Raw genomic sequence first — 27,109 nt, 5'->3', positions numbered from 1 at the left:
ATCCTATCTGGGGTTCAATACATATGTCCATGGGCGGCAGTAGCCACTTACCATCAGGTGGACTGCATACTCATCTGCAACATCATCTGCTATATTATAAAAAAAAAATCTGGAACCAGGGAGATACCATCACATCTCCCCGGTCGAACCAGACTTGCTCTACCTCTTTAATTCTTAACCGGCATTAACAAAACCCGCAAAACAAGTATTATCAATATTGCACTTTACTTACGATTTTGAAAAAGTTATTTGCTTTCGTAACTAAATATTTTTGACAGGGCAACATTAATAAGGATATTTTCTTAGCCCAAGCCAAGGTATAAACTATTCAGCCAGAGCTTAACACCAATCAATAAATCAGAACACTAATGTTTTCATTACTTCCAATTAGTGTCTGACGTCTATACCAAAATCTCAAGAGTCCGTCCATCCGTCACTTCAAAACTTAGTAGACGATTAATTAAATAAAAGCTTCTTATAACGAGTTTATGAAAACTTACTAAGTATTTCGTATTTGTTGCCTTTCTAACAAAATAACAGTATAGCTCTGTATGATACTGAAAAGTTAAATGTTATTGCACAAAAGTGTATAACATAGCTCTTTATGATACTGAAACATCTTAGTTATTTCACAAAATATATAGAATGATGATTATTAACACTTATCGGTAATATTTCATTAATAATCAGTAACTATAACGGTGAAGCATGACGTCGTGAGGAGACCTGCAAGCGATAGAGTTCTTTAAAAAAATCTTTAGGGTGTGTGAAGTATACCAACCCGCACTTCTTCTGAAGGTGGTAGAACCCTTTGTGGTTCGACTCCAGCGGCACCACCGCCACACCCATTTCTGCCTAATAACAGCAATATTAGGCGCTGCTGTGTTCCGTTTTGAAGGGTGTGGTAAGGGAGACTGCTTAGTCCTCAGGGGTAGCGGCGCATCTGTGGCCGACCTCAGGTAGGAATATCTAATCCTATCTGGGGTTGATTACAGATATCCATGGGCGGCAATAGCTACTTACCATCAGGTGGACTGCATGCCCGTCTGCTACTCCTATATTATAAAAAAAAAACTTCCCCCGCGCAGTCGACTATGGCCTAAAACCATCACTCTGCGAGGAAACCCAGTCCCAGCCGGACATAAATTTTTTGACAACCTTAATATAAACCAGGAAATGCATTTCTAACAGAATATTTGTTATCTCTGGAAATAACAATAATGAACTCAACCGCAAAACAAGAGGCAAATACAATACATGAATGTAAATGTATCGAATATCAAATTGAAACCACCGTTTTTGAATCAATTAGTAGAGATAACTGTTTCCAGGAAAACACAAATTTAATATTGATAATAACTTATTTATGAGGATGTAAAATGAAACAATTCCATATAATATAAAAATACTGATTGTTCAAAATAAATTACTGAACCGGGAAAAGTAACTATTTACTGCTATAATGTAGCCATCTTATCTTTTGTGTCGTAAACAAAATCTACAAAATTTTAATCAAAATATTTTATTTAAAGTACATTCGTTACAGAATTATTTTTTAAAGTCAGAAATCAGCCACAACTTTGGACGGCGTTTCGTTATGGAGAAGAAGCGGAGAAAGAAACTCCATAACATAACACTTTCATGTACGACAGCAACTTATGATAATGAAACATATGGAGCTAGGGCTACTTCAGGCCATATAATTTAATATATCAGCACTTATTTTATAAAACTTTTTTTACATAGCGTTTGTATTAATGACCAGTTTAAAATTTTCTTTTTTGGACTTTCGACGAGTTTTGACACCGGAGGTACCATTAAATGTATATCTAATTTCTGCATATAATAGCAGTATTAAGGGTTGTTGAGTTACTTTTACAAGGGTATGGTGAAGCAGAGACATTTTATTTATCAATATAAGGTTTTTCAAATTAGGCCTATTCAACCACCTGTGACCGACTTAGGTACCATGATGTTGTTGACTTTTAAAGCAATATATAGTTTTATCATAACTCTACATATATTTTAAAATTTTACTCCTAGAGTAACGTTTAAATGTAAGATAAGTCAACGATGTAATTATAGAATTTAAATGTATGTAAACACACATTTTGTTTTTAATTTTCAAATGAAAATAAAGTAGGTATATATCACTTCGCGTGTTTTCCATTAGTGGTTACCTTCATAGATTTATTAATATCAGTTTGATTTTAACCAGGAATATCATAATTTAGACTCACAATTTAATGAATGCTAAAGAAGTCATTAGGTAACGTAGATCTATTTGTCTAAAGCGCGCACTAAAACCAACCATTTTCGTAGTTATTGCCTTCAAATTCCTACGCAACCTGCAATGAAGTGTCGGAGCAATATAAACAGTAGTTCGTGATTAAAAACCGACCGGGATCACCTGTCGCGTACACGATCAACAGGAAGCGGATCCGGGCGAGGCTCGAAGGAGCACGAAGGCTGCGGGGTAGCCAGTCGCCGCCCAGCCGCCCTCCGCGGGAGACGCTTCCAACGCCGCCCTGCGCCTCGCACACCAGCGTCATCTGATAACGTTGTGTACTACTTCTTATCATGCCCTAATCGATTCAAAGTTAATATCAATCAGTTCTAAGGCTTTCGTGTGAACTAACTTACCACTTGTCGCTCAGAAGTTTACAAGTGCAAACGCGGTGCGAAAGATCTCGGTGCCCCCCGGGTTCCTTCTGCCCCAGGCACGGTAAGTTTGAAAATCAACTTAAATATGTTATCTTTCTATGATTATTTTATATATTTTGTATTGATCTGTGTTCGTTAATACTGATTTTGTATTATTCGCCGTGTTTTCTTTTTCTTTTTATTGTCTATTTGTAAACAAACGCGTATTTGTATTTGCAAAAAAACGGAAAGCGCTGCTACAGTATTTCGAGAGCTTTCTGCACCACATTATTAGGTAAATCTGTATTTAAGTCTAAGGTAGGTCAAAGGTCAAATTAGGCAAAAGGACCTCGTAAGCCTGTGACTACGTCATACAATAGATAAGTGAAAAAAGGGGGATGGTTAAGGGTCGTTTCATATGTTTTCACTGATGTAAAATATAATTTGAATGATTCAAATTTATGTTGCGTCTACCTTCTTTTATGGGTGTTTTGCTGCGCATTTTGGGTTCTTACCCAAAAACTGACTAGACTGACTAGACTGGTGTCTACCAAATAGAAAATTCCAGTGCTTTACAACATAAAATGTTCCTGTGTGTGTATTAAACACATACTATGGCCCGCGTGGATGTCTGCTGAGATGAAACGACCATCATAGTCCTCAGGACCATCTTAGACCATCAAGTCCTCAAAGCTATTTCTGCCTAATAACAGCAGTGTTAGGCGCTGCTGTGTTCCGTTTTGAAGGGTGTGGTAAGGAAGACAGACTTTGCCGAGGCGTTCCAGCTTAGTCCTCAGGGGTAGCGGCGCATCGGTGGCCGACCTCAGGTAAGAATATCTATCCTATCTGGGGTTGATTACAGATGTCCATGGGCGACAGGAGCCACTTACCATCTGGTGGACTGCAGGCTCGTCTGCTACTCCTATATTATAAAAAAAGCATCGTAATTGGCTTCAGGCTACCTGTTCTATATGGTGATGGCCACGGTAAGGTCCATGGGCGAAAGTTATCACTTACTATTAGGTCGACTGCATCTTTTGGAACTCCAATATTATAAAAATGAGCTTAGGATGGTAGAATTCGTCATGGTTCAACATCGGCAACATCATTCTGTCTGATAGGTAGGTACTTTCTTGTCCTATAACAGCAGTGTTATACGGTATGCTCTAGTTTGAAGGGTGTGGTAAAGCACAGATATTTATATGCACTATTGATCGATTTCACGAAGGACTCGTGTCTATTACTGACGGGTTTGGTCTGCAGAAACCATTTAATGCTCGTATGCTGCATAAAATATAAAACAGTTCAGATAATTCCGTGTGAAAATATAGGTACATTTTTTAACAAATATTACCTCTTTGTAATATTGTAAGGGTTGTTACCAGTTTAATTACGAATCACTTGCACACTTAACAATGTAGTTTTTTACACATCACATTATGTTAATTGGCTGACAATTTTTTTATTATGTAATAATTGTAAGTTTCTCAGTAAGCGATTTTTGTAAAATCTTTTGAGAAAATAAATGTCTTAACCGTTAATACAATTTTTAATTACATTATGTTAATGAGAGTCGATTTAATTGCTGGTAAAACCATATAAATTGAAAGAAAAAATATAATATTGAGAGAATAAGATGTCATAGAAAAGATTGTCAGAAAAAAAAGAAATAATCTGTAAAAAAATAGTATTTCAGAAGTAATTAGCTTACGATATGAAAGTAGGGAAAGAGCATGTAGTCCACCTGATCAGTTGGTACTGCCATCGTTGCCGACAGGATTCAAGCTCTACCTGCGGCCTTTAATGTTTTGTTATCCTTTAGGACTAAGTTGAAACGCCTGGGATATGTATGTCTTCCTTACTACACTCTTCAAACGGGAACACAGCAGCGCTGAACACTTCTGTTGTTAACGTGTGTGACTTATTATGGAGTAGAGATTATTTATAAGGTTTGGTTTGATTTGAGGATAAAAATTTGTGGGATCCTGAAGCCAAGTGGCAAAAACGATACTATCTGTATGAATTTTTAATTCTGTATTCCGTCTTTACCCTTTGGGTACGGAACCCTAAAATGTAATAGGTACATCTTATTTGTGCACATTTTACTGAATAAGCACGAGTTATGCGTTTCTTTTAAGGGAAACTCTATTAAAGAATTTCAAAGGAAATAATTTGGAGCTGTCAGTCATACGGTTTTCGGGGCGGATTTCACTCTTCGGTTATTTTAGGGTAATATTTTCTTTTTTTAGACGCAACCTCCCAAAGGAGCTGACGTCGGGTTTTGCTTTAAATATAAACACAATTATTAACGCCGTTAATAATATTTTTACATTATATGGTATATTTTGAAGGTGGTAGAACCCTTTGTGGTTCGACTCCGGCGGTACCACCGCCACACCTATTTCTACCTAATAACAGCAGTGTTAGGCGCTGCTGTGTTCCGGTTTGAAGGGCGTGGTAAGGAAGACAGACGTTTCCGAGGCGTTCCAGCTTAGTCCTCAGGAGCAGCGGCGCATCTGTGGCCGATCTCAGGTAGGAATATCTAATCCTCTCTGGGGTTGATTACAGATGTCCATGGGCGGCAGTAGCTACTTACCATCAGGTGGACTGCATGCTTGTCTGCTACTCTTTTATTATAAAAAAAAATATATATATGGAAGTAGCAAATGACCATGCCATCTAATTGATAGTTAGTGGTCACTGCCGCTGAAAATCTTTGAAGCCAACCACAAACTTTTTGAAGGTGGTCCAATCCTTTGTGGTTCGTCTCAGGCGGTACCACCACACCTATTCTACCTAATAGACCGTAACAGAGGGCTGCTATGTTAAGGTTTGAAGGGTGTGGCAAGGGAGACATGCTTTTCCGAGGCGTTCTAGCTTAGCCCTCAGCGGTAGCCGAGCATCTGTGGCCGACCTCAGGTAGGAATCTACCCCTATCGATTGATTACAGATGCCCATGGCCGGCAGTTGCTACTTACCATCAGGTAAATTGCACACTTGTCTACTACTCCTATTTTATGTAAAAAAAAGAAAAGACATTCGAAGTATCGCTATAAATCCTGTGAGGAACAAAAGCCAAAGCCAAGTTAGATGCAGCCACATTCATATTTATTTGAATTAGCATCGTATTCGGCGCTACTTTAGGCAGGTTACATACGAGCGACAATAAGCGACAGCCCGCGTTGACGACTGTCGCCGGCAACCAGTAACAAAAGACGATCGTAAAGCGGCGAGCGTGTATTGTCGTCGGTTGCTGACGATAGTGCGGGCTGTTTCTTGTGTGTATGAGGGTGGTATTCCACTTGTCGAATATCTTTAAGGTGGTAGAACCCTTTGAGGTTCGACTCCGGCGGCACCACCGCCACACCTATTTCTACCTAATAACAGCAGTGTTAAGCGCTGCTGTGTTCCGGTTTGAAGGGTGTGGTAAGGGAGACAGACTTTTCCGAGGCGTTCCAGCTTAGTCCTCAGGGGTAGCGGCGCATCTGTGGCCGACCTCAGGTAGGAATATCTAATCCTATCTGGGGTTGATTACAGATGTCCATGGGCGGCAGTATCCACTTACCATCAGGTGGACTGCATGCTCGTCTGCTACTCGTATACAATAAAAAAAAAATCTTTGTCCAATTTCAATGTTCAACATTTGATCAAATTTCTTTGAGAGATGCCCATTCCACTCGTTTAATATCTTTGTCCAAGATTTCTTTATAATTTGCGTAGTTGAGAAAATGGAAGAACATGCGACTCTTTTTGGCGATTGTTTTTGGCCTGAAAACGAGTTCTTCTAGCTGGAAAAATCTTTGATCAAATATGGGTGTTGTTAGTAAATTGGATAAAGTCATCCAAAGTCATTCAAAAAGGTTGACAAAGATATTTCACGAGTGAAATACCACCCAATAAGCGTCGTCATATAGCTGAAATCATTGGTATTTATTTGTACATGTATAATTTGCTCTTGCGAAGTTCGCTTTGAAACATTAAACTCGGGATGTTTACAGCAGCGTAAAACTCACTTCACTTCACATTTTAAGTAGGTAGAAGATGAACTTCATCTCTGATTTTTCAAAATTATGTGCGTATTAGAAATTAATTATCACTTGCTAAACGGTGAAGGAAAACATCGCGAGGAAACCTGCATACCTGAGAGATTTATAAATAAAATCTCAAAGGTATGTGAAGTCTACCAATACGCATTTGGCCAGCGCGGTGGGCTATGTTTTAATCCTTCTCGTTATGAGAGGAGACCCGTGCCCAGCAGTGGGACAGTAATGGGTTGATGATGATGATGATGATTTCAGCAGCGTGTGCGATTGCGTGCTGTTTCTGTGAATTTTGAAATATAGCTAGTTCAGCGTTAATCTTCCGCCTCCACGCACGGTTGCACTATTTAATATAGTTTCACCTATTTCTGCCTCATAACAGCAGTGCTAAGCGCTGCTGTGTTCTGGTTTGAAGGTTGTAAGGAAGACATACCTTTCCAAGGCGTTCCAGCTTAGTCTTCAGGGGTAGCGGCGCATCTGTGACTGACCTCAGGAAGGAATATCTAATCCTATCTGGGGTCTATTACAGATGTCCATGGCAGTAGCCACTTACCATCAGGTTGACTGCATGCTCGTCTGCTACTCCCACATTATATAAAAAAAAGATTGCCGAAAGAAATTCGTCATTGTGTCCTTGCCCATGACCATCCTTGACCCTGCCCTAAAGTGAAAATAATAACTTTTGCTTCGATAATTATGTCTCAAAATTTTGGATGTTGAACATTTATTGCCTCTTTGTTATGCGAAAAACATTTTGATACAAAGCTACAAAAATAATATTAATATTTCTTGTTATAAAATATCTTTCTTTGACGTTAACTATTTTTTTCTTTACCACACAGGTGACTTTATTTCAGAGATGAAAGTCCAATAACAGCCCATTGTCTTTAAATTGTTTTTTATTCGTTACATGTTCGCTATTTTCTGATGCAAATTCTGTTAACTCGATTCTGTGTTGCCAGTTTCCCGTTAATTCATTATGTTCACGGAGGGAACTGACGTGGCTGTCTGGAGTGAACTGTCAAAGTGTCAAAAACAAATTCACTTTGTACTATCCTTTTATCGCGGACCAAAAAAGGCAGACAAGGTCTATAGGAAAAAATATAAGAGCACACTGTGAGTGAGTCGTGACTATGTTGTTTTACGACGGTAAATTGAAAAACATAATTACGATCATTTGTCTCATTAAGGTGCGTTAAAGTATAATAAGAAATAGACGTTGCAGTTAAAAAAGGTCACATTTTCAATGTTCACAAAATCTGCGAAGGTACTCAGTCATTCACATGACTTTAAGTTGTACTTTAAAGAAATTTACGAGTTTCTATCAATTGTTTTTAGTCTAAACCCTATAAAATACGTATCTATTTTATATTTTTAAAGTAATTTTACTAGTAAATATTGATTGTAATGTTGTTTGGAAATAATATGGCGGCGCTGTATCCTTACCATGAGTTTTTACGTGTCGACAAATATTACTGTTTTGGTATTTGTTTACGTATGAGCCAATACGATTTCCTAGTTCCGACACAATCCGCTAGGGGCGCTGATTGGAAATAGTATGGGCCAATCGACACGTAAAAACTCATGGTAAGGGTACTGAACTGATTTTGTAAAGTAGTATTCGAACAGTTGCCATACATACAGCCAGCAGTACGGTGCCAGCCGCGTTCGAACGGGCTGTGCGATCGCTGCTTGCCACGCGTGTAAAACTCATACAATTTTTCAATACAAACACGTATACGAAGAAACGCGTCAGTTTACGGAACGTCCTATGAATACTAGTTAAATCTCATTGTTATCAATGACTTGTAATAACTTGTTAGAATGTTATCGCATGAAGAGCTCTCATGTTTTGTTGTGAACACCAGTAGACACTGGCTGATTAATGTATTGTTCCGTGGTATGGCAGTTATCGATATGAAGAGTAGCTTATGACGTATGGTGATTGTTTAATTAATTTTATGTATTTTATGAATACAATCAGTTATTGTCTGGTTATTTGAAATTCGGAATTTATGTCTGGGGGTCCGAGGTTCAAATGCCAGGTGGACCATGATCATTATGAGCGGAGAACACCGCTCAGTATTAGTAAGAATCAATGGTCCACCTTAAGATTATCTGTCGTGAGTCACATCATGTCACATGGATATAAAAATATAAATGAAAACTGAAATACAAAGATCCATATTCAAAATTAGTATATAGTCTACTTGGTCGGGTTCGAATCTGGCACCTTTTATGTGCGAGACGGTGACCCTTCCGGTGAGCGGGCTCAAGTACGCGAGATGTCTTATCATAAACTCACTGTAGTCTCTTCGTGACTCCCATGCGTGTGGCACGCATGACAGGAAAAGTATCTACGATTATGAAACCACAGGATGTAGGTTTGATGTTCGCCGGCACCACCGCCACACCTATTTCTGCCTAATAACGACAGTTTTAAACTCGCCTGTGTTCTGGTTTGAAGGGTGTGGTAAGGGAGATATGCTTTTCCGAGGCATCGCAGCTTAGCCCTCAGAGGTAGTTGCGCATCTGAGACCTCAAGTGGTCACCTCAGGTGGGAATCTAATTTTATCTGGGGTCGATTACAGTAGTAGCCATTTACCATCAGATGGACTTCATGCTCGCGTACTCGTAAATTATAAAAAAGCCACGCATGCGGATGAAACTCGCGTGTGTACAAACGCGTGAGAGAAAATGTCTTTAACATGTTTACAGAGTTGATGACGAATCATTGTTCGTTCCAGATACCATTTAGTTATTGCTGAAGGCCCTTTCTGAGTACGGGGATTATTATGAAATATTACATTAATATTACCCACGTTCGCTTTGTTTGCAGTCCTTGTTGAGTCAACGTAAAACTACTAGTCTTACCGCAACGGTTTGGGACACGCTTGTGTTTGGCAAATTAATTATTCATCAAGTAATAATTCTGTCTTCACAGTAAATAAACAGACATATTTACATTTCGTTCAGTTACTACACTTTAATATGTTTTATGAGAAAGTATATGAAATTACTAAAATGACTGTTTGTGTATCAAAGTAGAATGTATGTACATGTATATTATTTAATTATTTTATGATAAATAATGCATAGTTTGTAGGTAATCAGTACCTCTGTACCATAAAGGGTGTCCCTTTATGCCAGTATGCGGTTGCACAGGGTACCGAAGTGTACGAGGCCTCAAAATACTAATACATACTTATTTATTGAAGTAATCAGTAAATTCAATTTAAATTTACTGATTACTTATATAAATCTTTGTTTTTAAAATTATCGAACTTTCGTTGATATTGACTCCTTAAAATATATTTAAAAATAATACTTTCATCGCTTATTATCACTAACTATATTACCAATGGAAAACCACTCGTATTGGTTTACTGATGAGATGTAATAAGAGCTTCATGAAGCGCACATTGAAGTGAAATGAAGCGAAGTGAAGTGTACATTGATTGATCATTAATTAGTAGAACAAGTTGATAATGACTTGACATTATGTCGTGTGTGATACATGCATCTATCATGTTGGCTCATAAATTAGTATTAATGTCTTTGCAATGACAGACACATTGTCTGAAATACCATTTGGTGGCTTTATTACGTCTACACTTAAAGGTGATAGAGCCTCCTGTGGTTCTATTTCTGCCTAATAACAGCAGTGTATTCTGTATTCTCGTTTGAAGGGTGTGGTAAGGGAGACATATATTTTCCGAAGCATTCTGACTTAGTCATTTTGGGTAGCGGCGCGTCTGCAGCAACCTCAGGTAGGTCAATCTTATCTTATCTAGGATTGCTTACAGATGTCCATGGGCGACAGTAGCCACTTATCATCCTAGTGGGTTTCCTAACGATGTTTCTCTTCACCGTTTTAAAAAGGAAAATTTTTTTATAGGTACCTTCATTCACATCAATTGAAAATCAGACATCAGAAATCTGAAAAACGTCACCACCCCAGAGGATTAAGATATACTAAATATTACAATACCAAGAATATTATTCCGTATCTTCTATTCCAAAAATAAACTCACAGCTGCATTTATGAAAAAGTAGAAAACAAGATACCGAGAAGTTTTCATGAAATTTTAACTTCCAAATTTTCTTTACTTTGTTTCTCTTGATATTTTACTTCGGACGTTTACCTTCGACTTTATTAAACAAAATCTCAGTTAACATTCCCGTGAAACAGCTGTAATGGAATTGGTTTACGGCGACAGGTGCATTCTGTTTGGACATTGTTCTGAGTCAAAATAATTTAATAATGTTGTATTTAAAGTCGCTTTTGGTTTTGGTGCAAGTAATTTAAGAATGAAGCGCGAAATGTAAGTTATCTGCTAATCTTTTTTCTCAAAATGAAAATGCAAAATCGATAATTTAAGCTTTTGTATTCTTAAGGACAAATATTAAACTTATATTAGATATTTGCCTAACTGAACATTTTAGGGTAAGATAAGGTTAAATTGTTCTGGTTTGAATGGAGTGGGCAAAGGGACACTTAACCGATGTGTTTCAACATACTAAAGCGTACTAAAGCGTCATCTGGAATAGATTACAGATGTCTATAGGCTCAATAACCAGTTAGAACCAAATATATGTACTGCATACTCGTTTGCTACTTAAATATCACCAAAAAATATTCCTTTATCTTATATATAAAGTTCTCGTGTCACCTTGTTAGTTACCGTACTCCTCCGAAACGGCTTTCTCCAACCGATTTTCACCAAATTTTATATGCATATTCTACTGAATACTAGTCTGAGAATCGGCTACTATCTATTTTTCATACCTAAGTGATAAGGGGTGTTCACCCTTAACATAACATTTTTATTTATATGGCAACACAACGTTTGCCGGGTCAGCTAGTGAACTTATAAAATTGAAATAAAGCGCGAAGTTACTACATTACAATTATAATATTGCAAATTAAAACAAGGTCCATGTTCATCAACTATAAAGACAATGTAGGTAGAATTTAATTGCTTTTCAATGTTAGTACTACTTGAAACGTGTAAATGTTAGATAATATAATAGTCGTAATATTTTATGTCATTATTAGAAACAGACGCGCACTGACACAAAGTGGGTAGCGACCTATTTCTACAAAGTTCTAACATATCAACACAGCGGAGTTGTAAGCTGCTTAGTTCGAGCGAAACTCATATTTGAGCGAAACTATGATCCCGGCTTGTCGCAAACGATATGTCGGATGGGTCAGGTTACGTTTAAAGAAGAACTTGGATTGACTGCGGGATTTCTTTTCTCATTCCACGGAGGGTAATGTTTTTGGAGTTTACTCCTTAAGAAACGATTTGAGTTATAAGGCCCGGTACGGAAATTTTATGAGGAGTAAAATCAAGTGTAACACGAAAAGTTGAGGCGTAACGGAAACCAAAATATGAATCAAGAGTGCTTTTATTAATTTAAAATACAGTAAGTTCAAATCCCATATGAAAGTAATTATTACAATAAAAATAATTAGCAATATATAAAACATTAAAACGTCATTAACTAATTTGTTTACATTTTTGCATAAATTAAGTTATAGGTTTGATCATTTATAAACACTGTGAAAAATATGAACATTGGCGCCATAATATGATTAACAATCTTTTATTAACGTTTTTAAAGAAGAGTAACATATAAAATCTGTAAGCAATTGAATAAGATATAATATTAGCAAAATAAGTTTTTAACATAAAGAGGCTTTTGTAAGTTACTGATATATTAATTTAACTTATAAAAATGGATGCATTATTGATCAGCACCATCTATCAACGATAAACGGGCAAAATCAAAACAGTATTATTTAATATTTATTACAGAATTATTGCTAATGAATTATGTTCAAAATAAGTTATATAAAATTAGCAATACGTTTTAAATGAATTCTAGAATTATAAAACATTCAGAAACAATCCAAATTACATATAATAACATGTTTATTAAGTCTCATATAAATTCCATCCGTAAATTGCAACAAGGATATTTTATAGATGGCAAAGAAATTATAATTATTAAGTTTTAAGTTATAAAACGTTTAACATTGTTTTAAATATAAATAATTATATTATATTAAAATTTACTTTAATATAAACAATTATATTAAGTTACCATTATAATATTTGGAACCAAAATACATAGATTGATAAACTTGCAAACTTACAATTTATAAAACTTGCCACTAGATGGCGCTATTTTATATTATTTTGTAACATACTTTATGTATTATTGAAGTAATATAAATAATCCGAATAATTACAGATATATGTTTGTTTCTCTTATCATTTTAGCAGATGCGTTCATTTACCTACCCTTTTTTCTATTCGATATATATCATAATTATCATTCGTAAGGAGTAAACTCCAATCGTGCGTCGTAGCTGACACACACACACTTTTTTTGAGCGTATGTATGTCTTATTTTTAGCCTCGAAGGGTTGACGAATTTAACATATGGAGTGTCGTTAAAATCGTCTAATTTGTGAGAGCACATCTACACTAATATTATAAAGAGGAAAACTTTGTTTGTAATGAATAGGCTCAAAACTACTGGACCGATAAAAAATCTTTCACCATTCGAAAGCTACATTATCCACGAGTAACATAGGCTATATTTTATTTTGGAAAAAAATAGGGTTCCGTAAGATATTTCAAAAAAGCGTGTGCAACCGCGGGCGACCGCTAGTTGTCTATAATTTAAGGCAGTCGTGTTTTTGTTAATGACAATAAATTTAATTTATATGCATAGATTATTGTTAATTCGTTATTCCTTGTAGACCAGGGCTTATACCTGAAGTCAATCACAGATACCCTGTCAGCCCTGACGTGACCGTCTAATGTGCAAGTTGCTGGCATTCACATCTTTCCACCGAAACGCAACAACTACTTCATTCTAGAAACTGGCGCGGTAGCTCCCCGTATTGTAGTATTTTATAATGCAAGAGTAGCAGACGAGCATTCAGTCCACCTGATGGTAAGTGGCTACTGCCGCCCATGGACGTCTGTAATCAACCCCAGATAGGATTAAATATTCCTACCTGAGGTCGGCCACAGATGCGCCGCTACCCCTGAGGAATAAGCTGGAACGCCTCGGAAAAGTCTGTCTCCCTTACCACACCCTTCAAACCGGAACACAGCAGCTCCTAACACTGCTGTTATTAGGTAGAAATAGGTGTGGCGGTGGTGCCGCCGGACTCGAACCACAAAGGGTTCTACTACGTTCATAATAATAATAATAATATAATATTTCAATAGCTGAAGTTAATTAGGATGCTACAAGTCCTACACAGGTCGGGGCATTCCATGCCACTGGCATTTTGCCAGCCTTGGCACCCTGTAACGCCTGAGTGTACTTTATTGCAATAGTGGTCGTTTCCAATATTAGTCGTTATGATCTCAAGCTTTGCGACTTAATACTTGTGTTATAATTTTTGTAGGAATATACATACAGGTAGAATCCTACTACTACTGTTACATCTATGTACTTGTGTTTTACAATAACAATGTTAGATACTACGGTGTTCTAGTTTGATAATTGTGGTAGAAGTCGGTCTCAAGCGTTGCAACGACGAAACCTTTCAGTTGTACAATGTGTGGGAATACATAGATATAGGTGGTAGAACCTCTAGTGGCTCAACTCCAGAAAGTCTACCACCACAGCCACATGTGTTTTGCAGTTACAATCTTAGGTGTTGCTGTGTTCTAGTTTCATGGTTTTGGTAAGAGAGACATACGAGGGTTTCAACTTATTCTTCAGAAAAGCAAATGGATCAGCGTCCAACATTAGATAGTACATAAACCTATCTGGGATTGGTTATAATTGTCCATGGACGGTTTCTTCACCATCAGATGGACTGCAAACTCGTTTGCTGTTTTTAATAATGTTTATGATTTTGAACAATGAACCAACTGAAAGTCTTGACTATATTATGTGCTGTACAAAATACAGCATCTTTGTCTTCCTAGTTTGCGGGTGACCTTAAATACGGGAACATGGAAGTTGCGCCGGGACTTTTATAAAGGGAATTTACATATTTCGCTGCCGTCAGCAAGAATTATTCGTATGAAATATCGCAGTGGCGCTCTATTCTGATTTACATTCAGTACACGTTTCCAGCTAGCCACGCTATACATCAGCATTATTTACATGTTTTTCCGAAAAATGGAGGAACGATGTACCTACAGCGAGGAAAAACTACTCCGAGAACATCAAATATGCTGAAAGTTAAGGAAAACGTATTCGGAATTATTATATTCGATTTCTGAAGAATAACAAATATCGCTAAAACGTATGTCAATTTAGATGTACGAGTATATTTTAAGAATATCATTTATTTATGGATTGAAAGATTATAGGAGTGGGTAGTCCACCCGATAAGTGGTTACTGCCGCCGACAGACATCTGTAACCAACTTCACTTAAAACAAGGGGTTCCTGAAGTCAATCATAAATGCGTTGCCATTCTTGAGGACTTATACAGTTGCCTTATCATCATCATTAACCCATTATTGTCCCACTGCTGGGCACGGGTCTCCTCTCATAATGGATTAGGCCATAGTACACCGCGCTGGCCAAGTGCGTATTGGTAGACTTCATATACCTTTGAGATTTTTTTTTTCTAAATCTCTTAGGTATGCAGGTTTCCTCACGATGTCGTCCTTCACCGTATTAACAAGTGATAATTAATTTCTAATACGCACATAATTCCGAAAAATCAGAGGTGCCTGGGATTTGAACCTCGGACCACTCGATCGAGAGGCTGAGTTTCTTAACCACTAGGCTGTCACTGCCTTCGTCACAGTTTATCACAGTTGCCTTATATCTAAGTCAGACGGTATCTACACCTTTCCATCACACCACACCACACCTTCATGCTACAAACAAGAGTGGCGATGGTCCAGGTCGCACTATACTCGTTCTACCACTCTTAGTATTATGAAAAATATGAATACTAACAAAACAATTAAACATTGAAAAACATATTTACATATTTCATTTGACAGGGATTACTGATTTCATAAAAATATTTAAAAAAATGATGCCCTTAAAAAGCTTTTAACAAGTTTTTATTTTTAACCGACTTCAAAAAGGAGGAGGTTATCAATTCGGCCGGTATCTTTTTTTTTTTTAGTCTATAACACTAAATTTCATTTCACTAAGTTTAATCGGATACCAGCAAGTACTTAGCTAAATAAATTATTAAATTTTGAACTGGCATAAAAGAAAAAGTAACAAATAGTAAATAAATTTCTCGTAAAATAATTTTCTTATTCTTATTGCTTCCTTCATTACAGAGGTAAATAATCTTATGCGATGTAATTTTAATGTAGCCGCTTAATTAAAGCTTAACTCTGACAGCGTCAGTAAATAGTGCCTGTAAATCGTATCATCCGCGACGCCTCCTGTTATTCCTGTCTAATTTAAATAAGCTCACTGAAATTTATTAAAATACCTTACAAATCTTACCTTAGTGATTATATAAATGCCGGGATTTGTTTATTTGTTTTGTGGATTATCATCATGAAAGGGCAGATTTTTAAAAGGTGTAATATTATTATTATATAACAAAACAAGACCAAAGTGATGATGGGATGTTGTTTTGATGATGAAGAACAGTTCCATATTATAAATATGTTGCATTGTCATTCAATCTACATATTATGCATGTAAAATTTTAACGCAGTTGGCCGTTGGGAAGTGGATCAAATTTAGCTTGCAAGATATATTACAGTAAGTTATATAAAAACTTAAAAAAAAAACGGACTGCTTAAAAATAATTAACTTAAAAGAAAAGTTATGTAGCTTATGTCACACCTACAATTTAAACGAATCCAACGGCATCTTGTATGTTAAAATCCCTCAAGCCGTTTGGGCTGTAGGGCGTGATAAAATGTTTTGACTAAAAGGGGGCTTTCGGGGTTGCGGACGGCAAGAATGGGAGCTCGAACCGCCCGGCCAGCGACCCCGGGATGCAAGGCGGTATGTGTGGTCGCACACCGTCGTGCACACCAGACGGTGTGGCTAGCGTCATTCTCACCTAGGCGGAGCCCGACGGGACACCGCGCTAAGAGGACTCCGGTTGCGTCCCGTTAGAGATCCCGGAGTCCTCTACGCAGCGCCGAGGACGGCCACCGGGGGAGTTTAAGTCCCACATAACCCTGTTTCGCTCCTACGGCACCGGGTAACTTTTGAAGATTTCCCCCTCACAAAAAAGGGCGCGCTGTAGAATGAGACATATTATTATGTTCATAGATACATACAGTCGAAAATCATTATCCTGCTCTATCGAGTAAAATAACTTTTTATTTTATTCTAAGCTGAAATAATATTAAAAGTCTTACGATGTCGACATTCATACCTGTGAGCTCATTGTTTTCACATATGATAAAAAATGCAATAAAAAGTACAATACTTGAGTATGTCAATGGCAAACCTTTAATGTTTTATGTATGTAGTTTTTATACGAAGGAACAAGTTTTACATCCAACAATACACGATAAATAGCTAAAAAATATTATTAATTAATTGTTTCTATTGTAATTTGTTTTAACTTATTGGTTGAATTTGATCTCTTAATGAATGGGTCCGAGGTTCGAATCCTAGGCACGCATTTCTGAATTATCAAAGTTATAAGCGTATTAGAAATATATTAGCACTCGCTTTAACTGTGAAAGAAAAACGTGAAGAAACCCTACATAACTATTAAAAAAATATTTATCTATACTAATATTATAAAGAGGAAAACTTTGTTTGTTTGTTTGATTGAATAGGCTCAAAAACTACTGGACCGATTTTAAAAATTCTTACACCATTCGAAAGCTACATTATCCACGAGTAACATAGTCTATATTTTATATGAAATATATTTGATAAATAGTTTTAGAGGCGGTACAAAGTTTGCCGGGTCAGCTAGTCGTGTATATTTAAGTTTACTAATCCGCATTTGGCCAGTACGGTAAATAAGAGTCTAATATAATCTTTCTTCTGAGAGGAGACCCGTGCCTAGAAATGACGATCGTAATTTTCTATTTAATTTATTTATTAACACATACTTTATTGCGTTAACAGGTATCTTCAAAAAGGTTGACGATGATACTAATTTGCTTGTTATTACCAGAGAATCGTGTCCACACTAGATGTACCATTGTCTGTTAGCGGTCATAGGCTCCCAATATTGTAGCGAGCGGATTATACGGGAACACTGAGCTTACGGTGTAATGGATTTCCTAGTGGGTCGTCTCCACAAATTGAGAGAAACCTTTGTTTACGCCTGTAACGACCCGACCGGTTTACTGTGGCATTTTAATTAATGCTTTGTTTTTAACCGACTTCAAGATGCCAAAGTGCGAGTTGCATTCGTGTACCAAGAGTTCTGTACTACCAAATTTTCATAACGTTTTTTATTTTTAGTATTTTTTATCATAACAGCCATATAAGTAAATGCATAGTGAAATTTTACTTGTCTATTATTATGGTTATATTAACTAATATTTTTAGGCGTAGGTATTAACCTACGCCTTGTCTATTTATTAGTATTAATTAGTATTACCTAGTAGGTATTAACCTGCCTAAAAATATTAATTCCATGTATGGCGACCCCCATTTATTTTCAAAATAAGATTTTTAGTATTAGTTGATATGGCGGTCGTTCTTATACATATAAGAGTAAAAATTTTAAGTGGGTATCTATTACGGTGCAAAAGATGACAGAGAGCCCTGTAACAGACAGACAGATGGACGGACGTTCCGTCTGTAACCTTTGGGTACGGAACCCTAAAAAGAAGGTTCTTTAATCGACCGCTGTATGTATGTGGGTGTGTATGTACGCGATTTTCTAAAAAACTACTAATCCAATTTAAAAGCGGTCTTCGTTATTTGTAAGCATATTTTTTGTCCTGTACTTTTTATGTACAAGTATGTCGATGACTGGACAAATCCTATTTTAAGGAGAGCCCAGAAAAAACGTAAATGTTAATTTATTCGTGCCTGGAAGTAGATAAGGTTAGGCGTTGCTAAGGTAGGAACAGAGAATAAAATTGATATGAGTATACTCGTATATGTATCTATGTTTAATTATTTTCATGAATTAAATTTTTTTTTGTGTTATTCATATATTATAAGTATTATGACCTACGAATATTATGTATAGGTACACTAATGTTTGATGGTAACTTAATTTTGTCTGTCCATTTTTCCGGGCTAATCTTAGGAGCCACTGAGTCAATTAGGATGGAATTTTCTTGTACTGACAGAAGACTTATCATTGTGATTACGTTTTACCTCCAAAAATCATTATTAAGGGATTCTGCAAAAATAATAAATAATCCAATAAAATCAGTAATTAAAGTAAAATAAGTTTTTTAGTTAAATGGAGTAGCAAACGATCATGTAGTCCATTTGATGGTAATTTGGAACGTCTCGGATAAGTATGTCTCCTTTACATATAGGTATTTCAAACCGGAACTTGACGGTGATAGACTAGTGGTTAAGAAACTCGGCCTCTTGATCGGGGGGCCCGAGGTTATAATCCCAGACACGCACCTCTGATTTTTCAAAGTTATGAGCGTATTAGAAATTAATTATCACTTGCTTAAACGGTGAAGGAAAACATCGTGAGGAAACCTGCATACCTGAGAAATCGTTAAAAAAGTTTTCAAAGATATGTGAAATTTACCAATACGCACTTGGCCAGCGCGGTGGACTACGGCCTAATCCTTCTTATTCTGAGAGGAGACCCGTGCCCAGCAGTGGGACAGTAATCGGTTGATGATAACCGGAACTTATTAGCGCTGGACACTGATATTATTAAGCAGAAATAGGTATACCGATGATACCGCTAAAGGTATGAAGGGTTCTGTCTACTTACGTATTAATTATTGTACGTACAAATAGGACCGACATCCAACCTTCACAATTCTGATTAAGATAAGAGAATAAAAGAAGTAAGGTCACAATGGATTATCTTAAATGTCAACTGTAGTTACTCACTTGTTATTTGCATACATAAATTAAATTGGACAGGATAGAGAATGTTATAATTGATCATCGCAATTTTGTTGCGAGTGGGTTTCGACTATTTATAGGTTTTTGATAAAAGTTAAATACATATGTCTTATATAAGCGAAAAATACAAAAGTTCGTTACCCCTTTCTATTGTTTGTCAATTATTTTTTTGTTTCTTTTATACCTCTTCTAATAATAATTCGTGTGGGACTTACTGAAATGTTCATTATAATCATAATTGATGGAACTTATTGTGGTTCGACTTAAAAACCTTACACTATCAATCGGGGGATCCGAAGTTCGAATCCCAAGCATGCACCACAGAGTTTTCAAACTGCGTATTAGAAATTAATTATCACTTGCTCAAACGGTGAAGGTAACCATCATGAGAGAATATATACACCTAAATGTTATTACAAAAAAAATGTGCCAATTTTTCACATGCTACAGCTGTGGACTATGGCCTCAAACCCTGTCATTGTCAGGGTAGATCCAGCAGTAGAACAATACTGAATTGTCAACAATTACAATAATGTATCTAACACTTAAATAGTAAATCCGTTTCAACCAGACCGTAGCAGCGCTTAACACTGCTGTTATACGGCAGAAACAGATGTGTCGTTCGTGCCTTCGGAGTTAAACCATAAATGACTCTACCACGTGTATTCCCTTTTAATTTTTAATCCACTTCAAAAAAAAAGAGGTTGTTTATTCGACCGCCATGTGTATTTGTATATCCGTGATTTCGTCAATTACTCATCCAATTTGTATGAAGTTTTGATTATTTTTAAAGCTTATTGTATTTTTCGAAAACTGTTTACAACATTTTTATTGCAGACGTGTACGTAGACATTAAATGACGCTCATAATTCCTCTTATTTTAATAGCTCGCATTCTTCAGTTTATGATAACTTGAACGCAATTACTGCCTTTCAGAACCGCCTATGTTCTTTTATCATCTGATGTCCAATATACTTCGTAATAAAAATAACATTTAGGAACTCGGGTTGGATGTTTTTATCATGATATTTTATGACGGAGAGCCATACACTGTAGCGTACACAAAATATATCACAAAGGGTATCATAATTTTATGGTATTACTTTACATTCCCTTACGGTTTCATATTTGAATTTCATTACTATTTATAATATACATACAGAAAATGATTGTTTTGATCTTGTAAAGCTTATGGAAAGGTATTGTATTGATTTGTTTAATTATTCTTATTTTATTTCACTGAAGTAGCAAACTAGGATGCAGTCCGCCTGATAGTAAGGCTATTGCCATCTGTAATCAATCTCAGATTAGATAAGAGTTCTACCTGAGATCAGCCACAGATCTGTGCTACCCCTGATGACTAAACTGAAATGTCTCGGATAAGTACGTCTCCCTTACCACACCTAAAGTTAAGCGAATCTCTTGATTTAAAATACAAGTAGTTACGTGTTTCAATTACGAGCCCATTTATATCTACAGACACTGAATTTGTCGTGTCGGAAGGTATAAATACGTTCATACACTTCATACACAAGTTTAATATAAAGTAAACGAGATAATTTTTATACAAACAAAATAACAACAGAGTTGTGGAAATTGGTGAAAATTGTACTCAAAGATTCCGATACATACATACATGCATACATACTTATATACATAGATACAACCCAAGCTAATAAAAGCGTGTTACAAACTTACATATAAATAACGAATCACATGAAACTGAGCAAGTCATGAAACTGAGAAGAAAATGAAATTTTACACTATAATTTTCATAATTGCTTCACACAGTTCTGACCTCGGAGTGCAAATTGTATATTTCTCCAACATCGCGGCAAATTAAAGCTCTAGTGACAGTTGCTTCAAGTTTGTAGTTACGTGTTTCAATTACGAGCCCATTTATATATACAGACACTGAATTTGTCGTGTCGGAAGGTATAAATACGTTCATACATATTGTATAGAAGGATATTCTTATATATAAAATTCTCGTGCCACATTGTTAGTTACCGTACTCCCCCGAAACGGCTTTACCGATTTTCACCAAATTTTATATGCATATTCAGTAGGTATGAGAATGGGCTACTATCTATTTTTATACCCCTGAGTGATAAGGGTTGTTCACCCTTAACATTTTATTATTTATATGGCAACACATTTGCCGGGTCAGCTAGTAAAATATATAAATTATTAGACATTACAGACAAAATGCATATTATATATATTGCATTTGTAACCCCCTGTCATTACCTAAGTGTTTAGACGAATTCACCGATACCATTTTTTCCACATCGTCTTTATGACGTACCAACTACCAAAGAATGAGACATAAATACGTAGGTTCATGCGTTCGAAAAACACTACCATCCGTAGTTGGGAAAAAAAATGTTACGTAAAGGAATCAATTTGTGTTGATATTAGTAGTGTCGTAACTGAAATTTCGTTTCGTTTGTTTCAGATGTTGAACTCTAGTGACAACGAGGTGAATAAAGTGTAGAAGCCCTTAGTGAAGACATTCCGTGACTTTCTTGTGTTTCGGTCGAGCGAGTGGTAGAGTTAGTGTGGTGGTGTCCTATGTGGAGTGGCGATGAGTTTCCTGACGTCACTGGGTCAGTACGTGGCGGGCGTGGCGGACAGCGTGGCGGGGCTGGCGCTCTCCCCGCGCCGCGCCCCACCCCCCCGCCATCGCTCCGAGGAGCAGCAACAGCAGCAGCCTCAGCCTATCACCACTATGAGGGGTGAGTACTTTTTCGAATATAGAAGTAATTAATTAGCTTCACGCATGTGAAGTGGCGATGAGTTTCCTGACGTCACGTGGCGGGCGTGGCGGACAGCGTGGCGGGGCTGGCGCTCTCCCCGCGCCGCGCCCCACCCCCCCGTCACCGCTCCGAGGAGCAGCAACAGCAGCAGCCTCAGCCTATCACCACTATGAGGGGTGAGCACTTTTTGAATATAGAAGTATTTAACTAGCTTCACGGATGTGGAGTGGCGATGAGTTTCCTGACGTCACTGGGTCAGTACGTGGCGGACAGCGTGGCGGGGCTGGCGCTCTCCCCGCGCCGCGCCCCACCCCCTCGCCACCGCTCCGAGGAGCAGCAACAGCAGCAGCCTCAGCCTATCGCCACTATGAGGGGTGAGCACTTTTTAAATATACATATAGAAAAATAGCTTCATGGATGTGGAGTGCCGATAAGTGATGATGGACATGTCTTGACGTCATTGACTTTGTTGTCGACAAACGGTGACAGTCACCAATAGGAACATAGATTAGTATGGATAGGAACTGTTGCATTTGTGTTATAGTCCGCGCCAAACTGCTAGTCCACTCTGAAGTTGTTGCGAGCAGGTGTAGTCATACAATTTGCTATGGCGGCGCGATTCATTTCTATATTCAGAGTGGACTAGCAGTTTTACGCGGACTATACCTCCCTTACTTTTAAAGTAAATATGTTTTGGTTTATAAAGTATACCACATCTTTTACAACAGAAAATATGGTGTATGTAGGTATGTGTGTCATGTATTGTTGTAACTCAAGATTGTTATTTTTATATATTTCATAATTTAAAAATAACTTACGTTTAGAACTTTGCAAGCGTCATTTTAGCGACAGACATAGGTGTTTATAAATATAGATAAGTGCTTTCATATTAACTTCATGCACGAGTTTTCATAACTTATACTTATAAGTTTAATATTATTGCGTATAGAGGGTAATACGAAAATAGAAATCATATTTTCTCCTTATGGCCTTTAGACAAGTTTTATTATTATTATGTCAGTAATTTTGACAAATTCCTACAATTTTTAAATTCCTAGATCGAAATAGATTAACTTACGCGTTTCATAACATGTATGTAATCGACCACTGAAACTGTATTAAGTTTGTTGTTTTGTTTTTAATGAATCAATTACAAAGGCGAGTACTCGTTGATGGACTGGCTCGTTTGAGACTCTCGATGGCCTTGTCAAGTGTAAATATCAGCTTCCTGGACGACCTTTTTGCACCAGTTTAAAACGAGATCGCCCTCTGCAGTATCTTTCTATAAATACGGTACGTAATTAGTATATGGCATCAGTCGTTCCCTGTTCGAACAACCAACTACAAACATGTTCAAACTCGTGGTGTTGTGCGCGTTCCTCGCTGCGGCGACGGCTGAGCCCGGCGTGGCGCTCACCTCGGTGCCCGTCACTTACTCGACAGCTGGAGTGTCACCACTGACCACGACGTACTCGTACATCAACCCGGCTGCCAGTGTCTACCAACCAGCCCTCTACTCTGCGCCTTACGGTCTGCCGCACTTCATCAAGAAGCGTGCTGTGCCCTGGACATACAGCAGTTATGTCGCGCCTACCACATACTTCTCTTCTCCCCTGGCGACCACCTACAGTGCCCCCTACGTGTCGGCTGCTCCTTACCTGCACTCTGGACCCGTCACCTACACTACCGCCGCGCATCTGATCAAGAAGAGGGCTGCCGTGTTCCCTACTACCTACGTCGCTCCTACCACATACGCCACCTCTCCCTTCTTGGCCTCTACCTACTCCACTGCCCCCGTCTACACCACCTCCTACGTGTCCGCCGCTCCCATCTACACCCCTCACTTCATCAAGAAGCGCGCAGTCCCCGTCGCCGTGAGCTCCTACGTCGCCCCTACTGCTTACTCCACCCAAACCAGGGTTGACTACACCGCTCCTTTGGTCCACTCCTACGCTGGAGTCGCTCCCATCGGCTACGCTGCTCATTTCCCCGCTCCCGTAACTCACTTCGTTAAGTGAATTAACCGAATATTCGACAGTGACCGAACAACATTGTTAATATTACAAATACAAAATTTGTAAATACAGTCAACATTTCCTCGATATTTTGGTATGTAAATAAAGACCTTTGGAATTAAGATTTATTGTTTTTATTTTAAAATATTTTTAGGAATAAAAATCATAAAAGCGCACCACCTTAAACATAATGGCATACATAGATATACTTTTACACAATCATTGTTAAAATGTATTGGATAAGCTACACACCTAATGAAATGCAAATAATTGAGTTTTATCATTTAACATTTTTTGATTAGCACCATGTTTAAGATAACACACCTCAAGGCATTATTTCTTTTATTAAAAAGTCAATAAGTTAATTATAATTTGTAATAAAAAATCTAATTATCAAATGATAGTCACAAGTGCAAAGGAAACTTGCGAAACGACTTTCTTGACTTTCATTTACTTTATCACACTTGCGGAATGAAAAACTTCACTTACATAAATGGAAAGTCTATTGAATTTTGGAGCGAGTTTTCTTTAGTATCGATCTTATCATCCAGTAACTTTTTTTTAATCTAAGAGGGCTTTACATTACATATCAGTTCTGGTTTAAATTTAAATAATGTATTAATTAAGTAAATAAGAATATTGCTGCTTAAAGTCTTCATTTATCCCAGATAATCTACTATAACAAGCTTGAGATTCCTTATAAGACTTTTTGGTTTTTGTTCCCAAAAAAAAAAAAAACTAGTATTTATTTTATGAACCTTCGTTAAGGGCTTCTTAACAGAAATAAAATAAAAATGTAAATTGAATGTATTCCTCAAATTACTGCAGATAAATAATAACTTGCAAGGTTTGGATACGGAAACCGGATAATAGCCATTTACTTCCAACTCCATTATCAAATCAGCTGTATGTCATAATAATATTGCATTATCACCGGATTTACACATTTATGCCAAATTTCAGCTCAATCTGATACCGGGAAATGACTTAAATTTACCTTGCAAGATTCCATTTCAGACGGACACCATAAAAATAAAAGTTTGTACTAAACTTATTCAAAGAATAGCTAGGTACGGAGCATTGACCTTTATGTAATACAAGTACTTAGTTCAGTGGTAAAATGTTCAAATTAGATTATGAATATAAATACGATAATAAAAAAATCGATAACAAACGTAACGCTTCTCAATAGCTACAAGCCATAAAAAATGTTTGGCATATAATTCTAATTTTAGAATATTTCGCTGTCTTACTATTATCGTCTCAATGCTGGGCACAGATCGTCTCATGGAGTGAGCGGGGTTTAGGCCACATAGTCCACCGTGCGGACCAAGTGCGAATTGATAGGCTTCACACACCTTTTAGAACTTTTTTATATAGAACTCTCAGGCACATAGGTTTCTCCGAACAATCTTTAGTCTATCCGAGATTATGTTAGTGTTAACCCGGATTAAAGTTTCTTTTGAGAATAAAGATTCTTAAACCGAAACCGAAAGTTGGGTCATTAAAATTTTATTAATATCCGCTCTTTAGCCCTCTGTATTTAATCTCTTTGTTTAGATATGAAGATAATAAAAGATAGACTCATACGAGTTAATTAGACACAGTACATGTTCTGCTGAGCGTGCTCGTCTTCTGGCTGTTTCTGTCAAAGAGTCGGAGTTTTGGTTACATGCAATTCCGTCGAGTAATCTTGCTACGGTTTTGGATAACACGTCCTTTTCTATTGCTGTCAGCCTGGGACTGGGTTCAACTTTAAATCATCCACATTGTTGTCCTTTTGGAGTTCAGGTAGACCACTTGGGACCCCACTGTCTCTCTTCTCTCTCTTGTCGGCGCAGCGCCGGTCGCCAATCGCGCCACGTTTCCTCGAATGATGTCATCCGCAGGGCTCTTGCTACCGTCAACGTGCCGGCTCAATAAGAGCCGAACGATATTGTGCGTGACGATGGCAAGAGGCCTGACATTTGACATTGATTCCTGGAAGAATGAGAGGTGTCTTGTGTGGGTTGCTACGTGCGTTGACACACTGGCGCCGTCCCATCTTACGTTATCATCAAGGGCAGCTGCTGTTGTGGCTACCGACGCTGAGATACGCAAACTGCAAAAATATGCAAGTCTCAGTAGAGATTACATATTTTTGCCGTTTGGCGTGGAGACAATGGGACCATGGGGTTCTGACGCTCGATCTTTTTATAAACATCTTTCCAAGCGATTGATCGAGTGCGCCAATGACCAAAGGGCAGAGAAGTGGCTTCGCTATTCAGCGGGGGTAATGTCGCCAGTGTTTTAGAAACTCTTCCGAAGGACAACAATTTGGATGAAGCCTATTATATTTAATTATACTTACTATTTTTATAAAGTTTTTTATTTATGTGTATAATATATATAGTTTAGTTTAGAATGTTGTTTATGTATATAAGTTTTACAAAATGTAAATATTTATGTGTTATCTCAATAAAGTTATTGCTATAGATATTAGATAATAAATAAACAGTTTTAACCTAATGTGAACAAAGGCGCGATTATAAACTAGGATTATAGGATTGTTAAAGATAAGTGTATGTAAGTGTTAACGCTATATATGTAAGCAGTTTTCTGTATATTATTTCTAAGCAAGCTGGGTAAGCCAGCTATAATCATAATTA

At 37.3% G+C, this 27,109-nt stretch overlaps 2 protein-coding genes across 2 annotated transcripts in view; both read left to right on the top strand.

The window, feature by feature from the left end:
• Window positions 1-2,499: 2,499 nt before the first annotated feature.
• Window positions 2,500-27,109, top strand: part of unc-13-4A (BAI1 associated protein 3) — a 148,758-nt gene continuing 124,148 nt past the window's right edge. The window contains exons 1-2 of the mRNA XM_073091465.1: window positions 2,500-2,725; window positions 22,146-22,425. Coding sequence (XP_072947566.1) covers window positions 22,275-22,425 — 151 coding nt within the window. The 5' untranslated portion in view covers window positions 2,500-2,725; window positions 22,146-22,274. The remainder of the gene's footprint in view (window positions 2,726-22,145; window positions 22,426-27,109) is intronic.
• Window positions 23,752-24,583, top strand: LOC140756064 (uncharacterized). The gene has a single exon (XM_073091462.1). It carries the CDS (start codon window positions 23,796-23,798, stop codon window positions 24,462-24,464), a length of 669 nt encoding a protein of 222 aa, XP_072947563.1. The 5' UTR covers window positions 23,752-23,795; the 3' UTR covers window positions 24,465-24,583.

This window comes from Epargyreus clarus, unplaced genomic scaffold, assembly GCF_041222505.1.
Source record: "Epargyreus clarus isolate Ecla_fem2 unplaced genomic scaffold, WU_Ecla_fem_2.2 ptg000034l, whole genome shotgun sequence".
NCBI classification, from domain to species: domain Eukaryota; kingdom Metazoa; phylum Arthropoda; class Insecta; order Lepidoptera; family Hesperiidae; genus Epargyreus; species Epargyreus clarus.
The sequence above is the reverse complement of the archived record's forward strand: the minus strand, read 5'-3'. Positions and strand labels throughout refer to the sequence as shown.

What these genes read in the sequence shown, in the direction of transcription:
- LOC140756064 (XM_073091462.1), top strand. Translation starts at nt 23,796, where the DNA reads ATGTTCAAACTCGTGGTGTTGTGCGCGTTCCTCGCTGCGGCGACGGCT.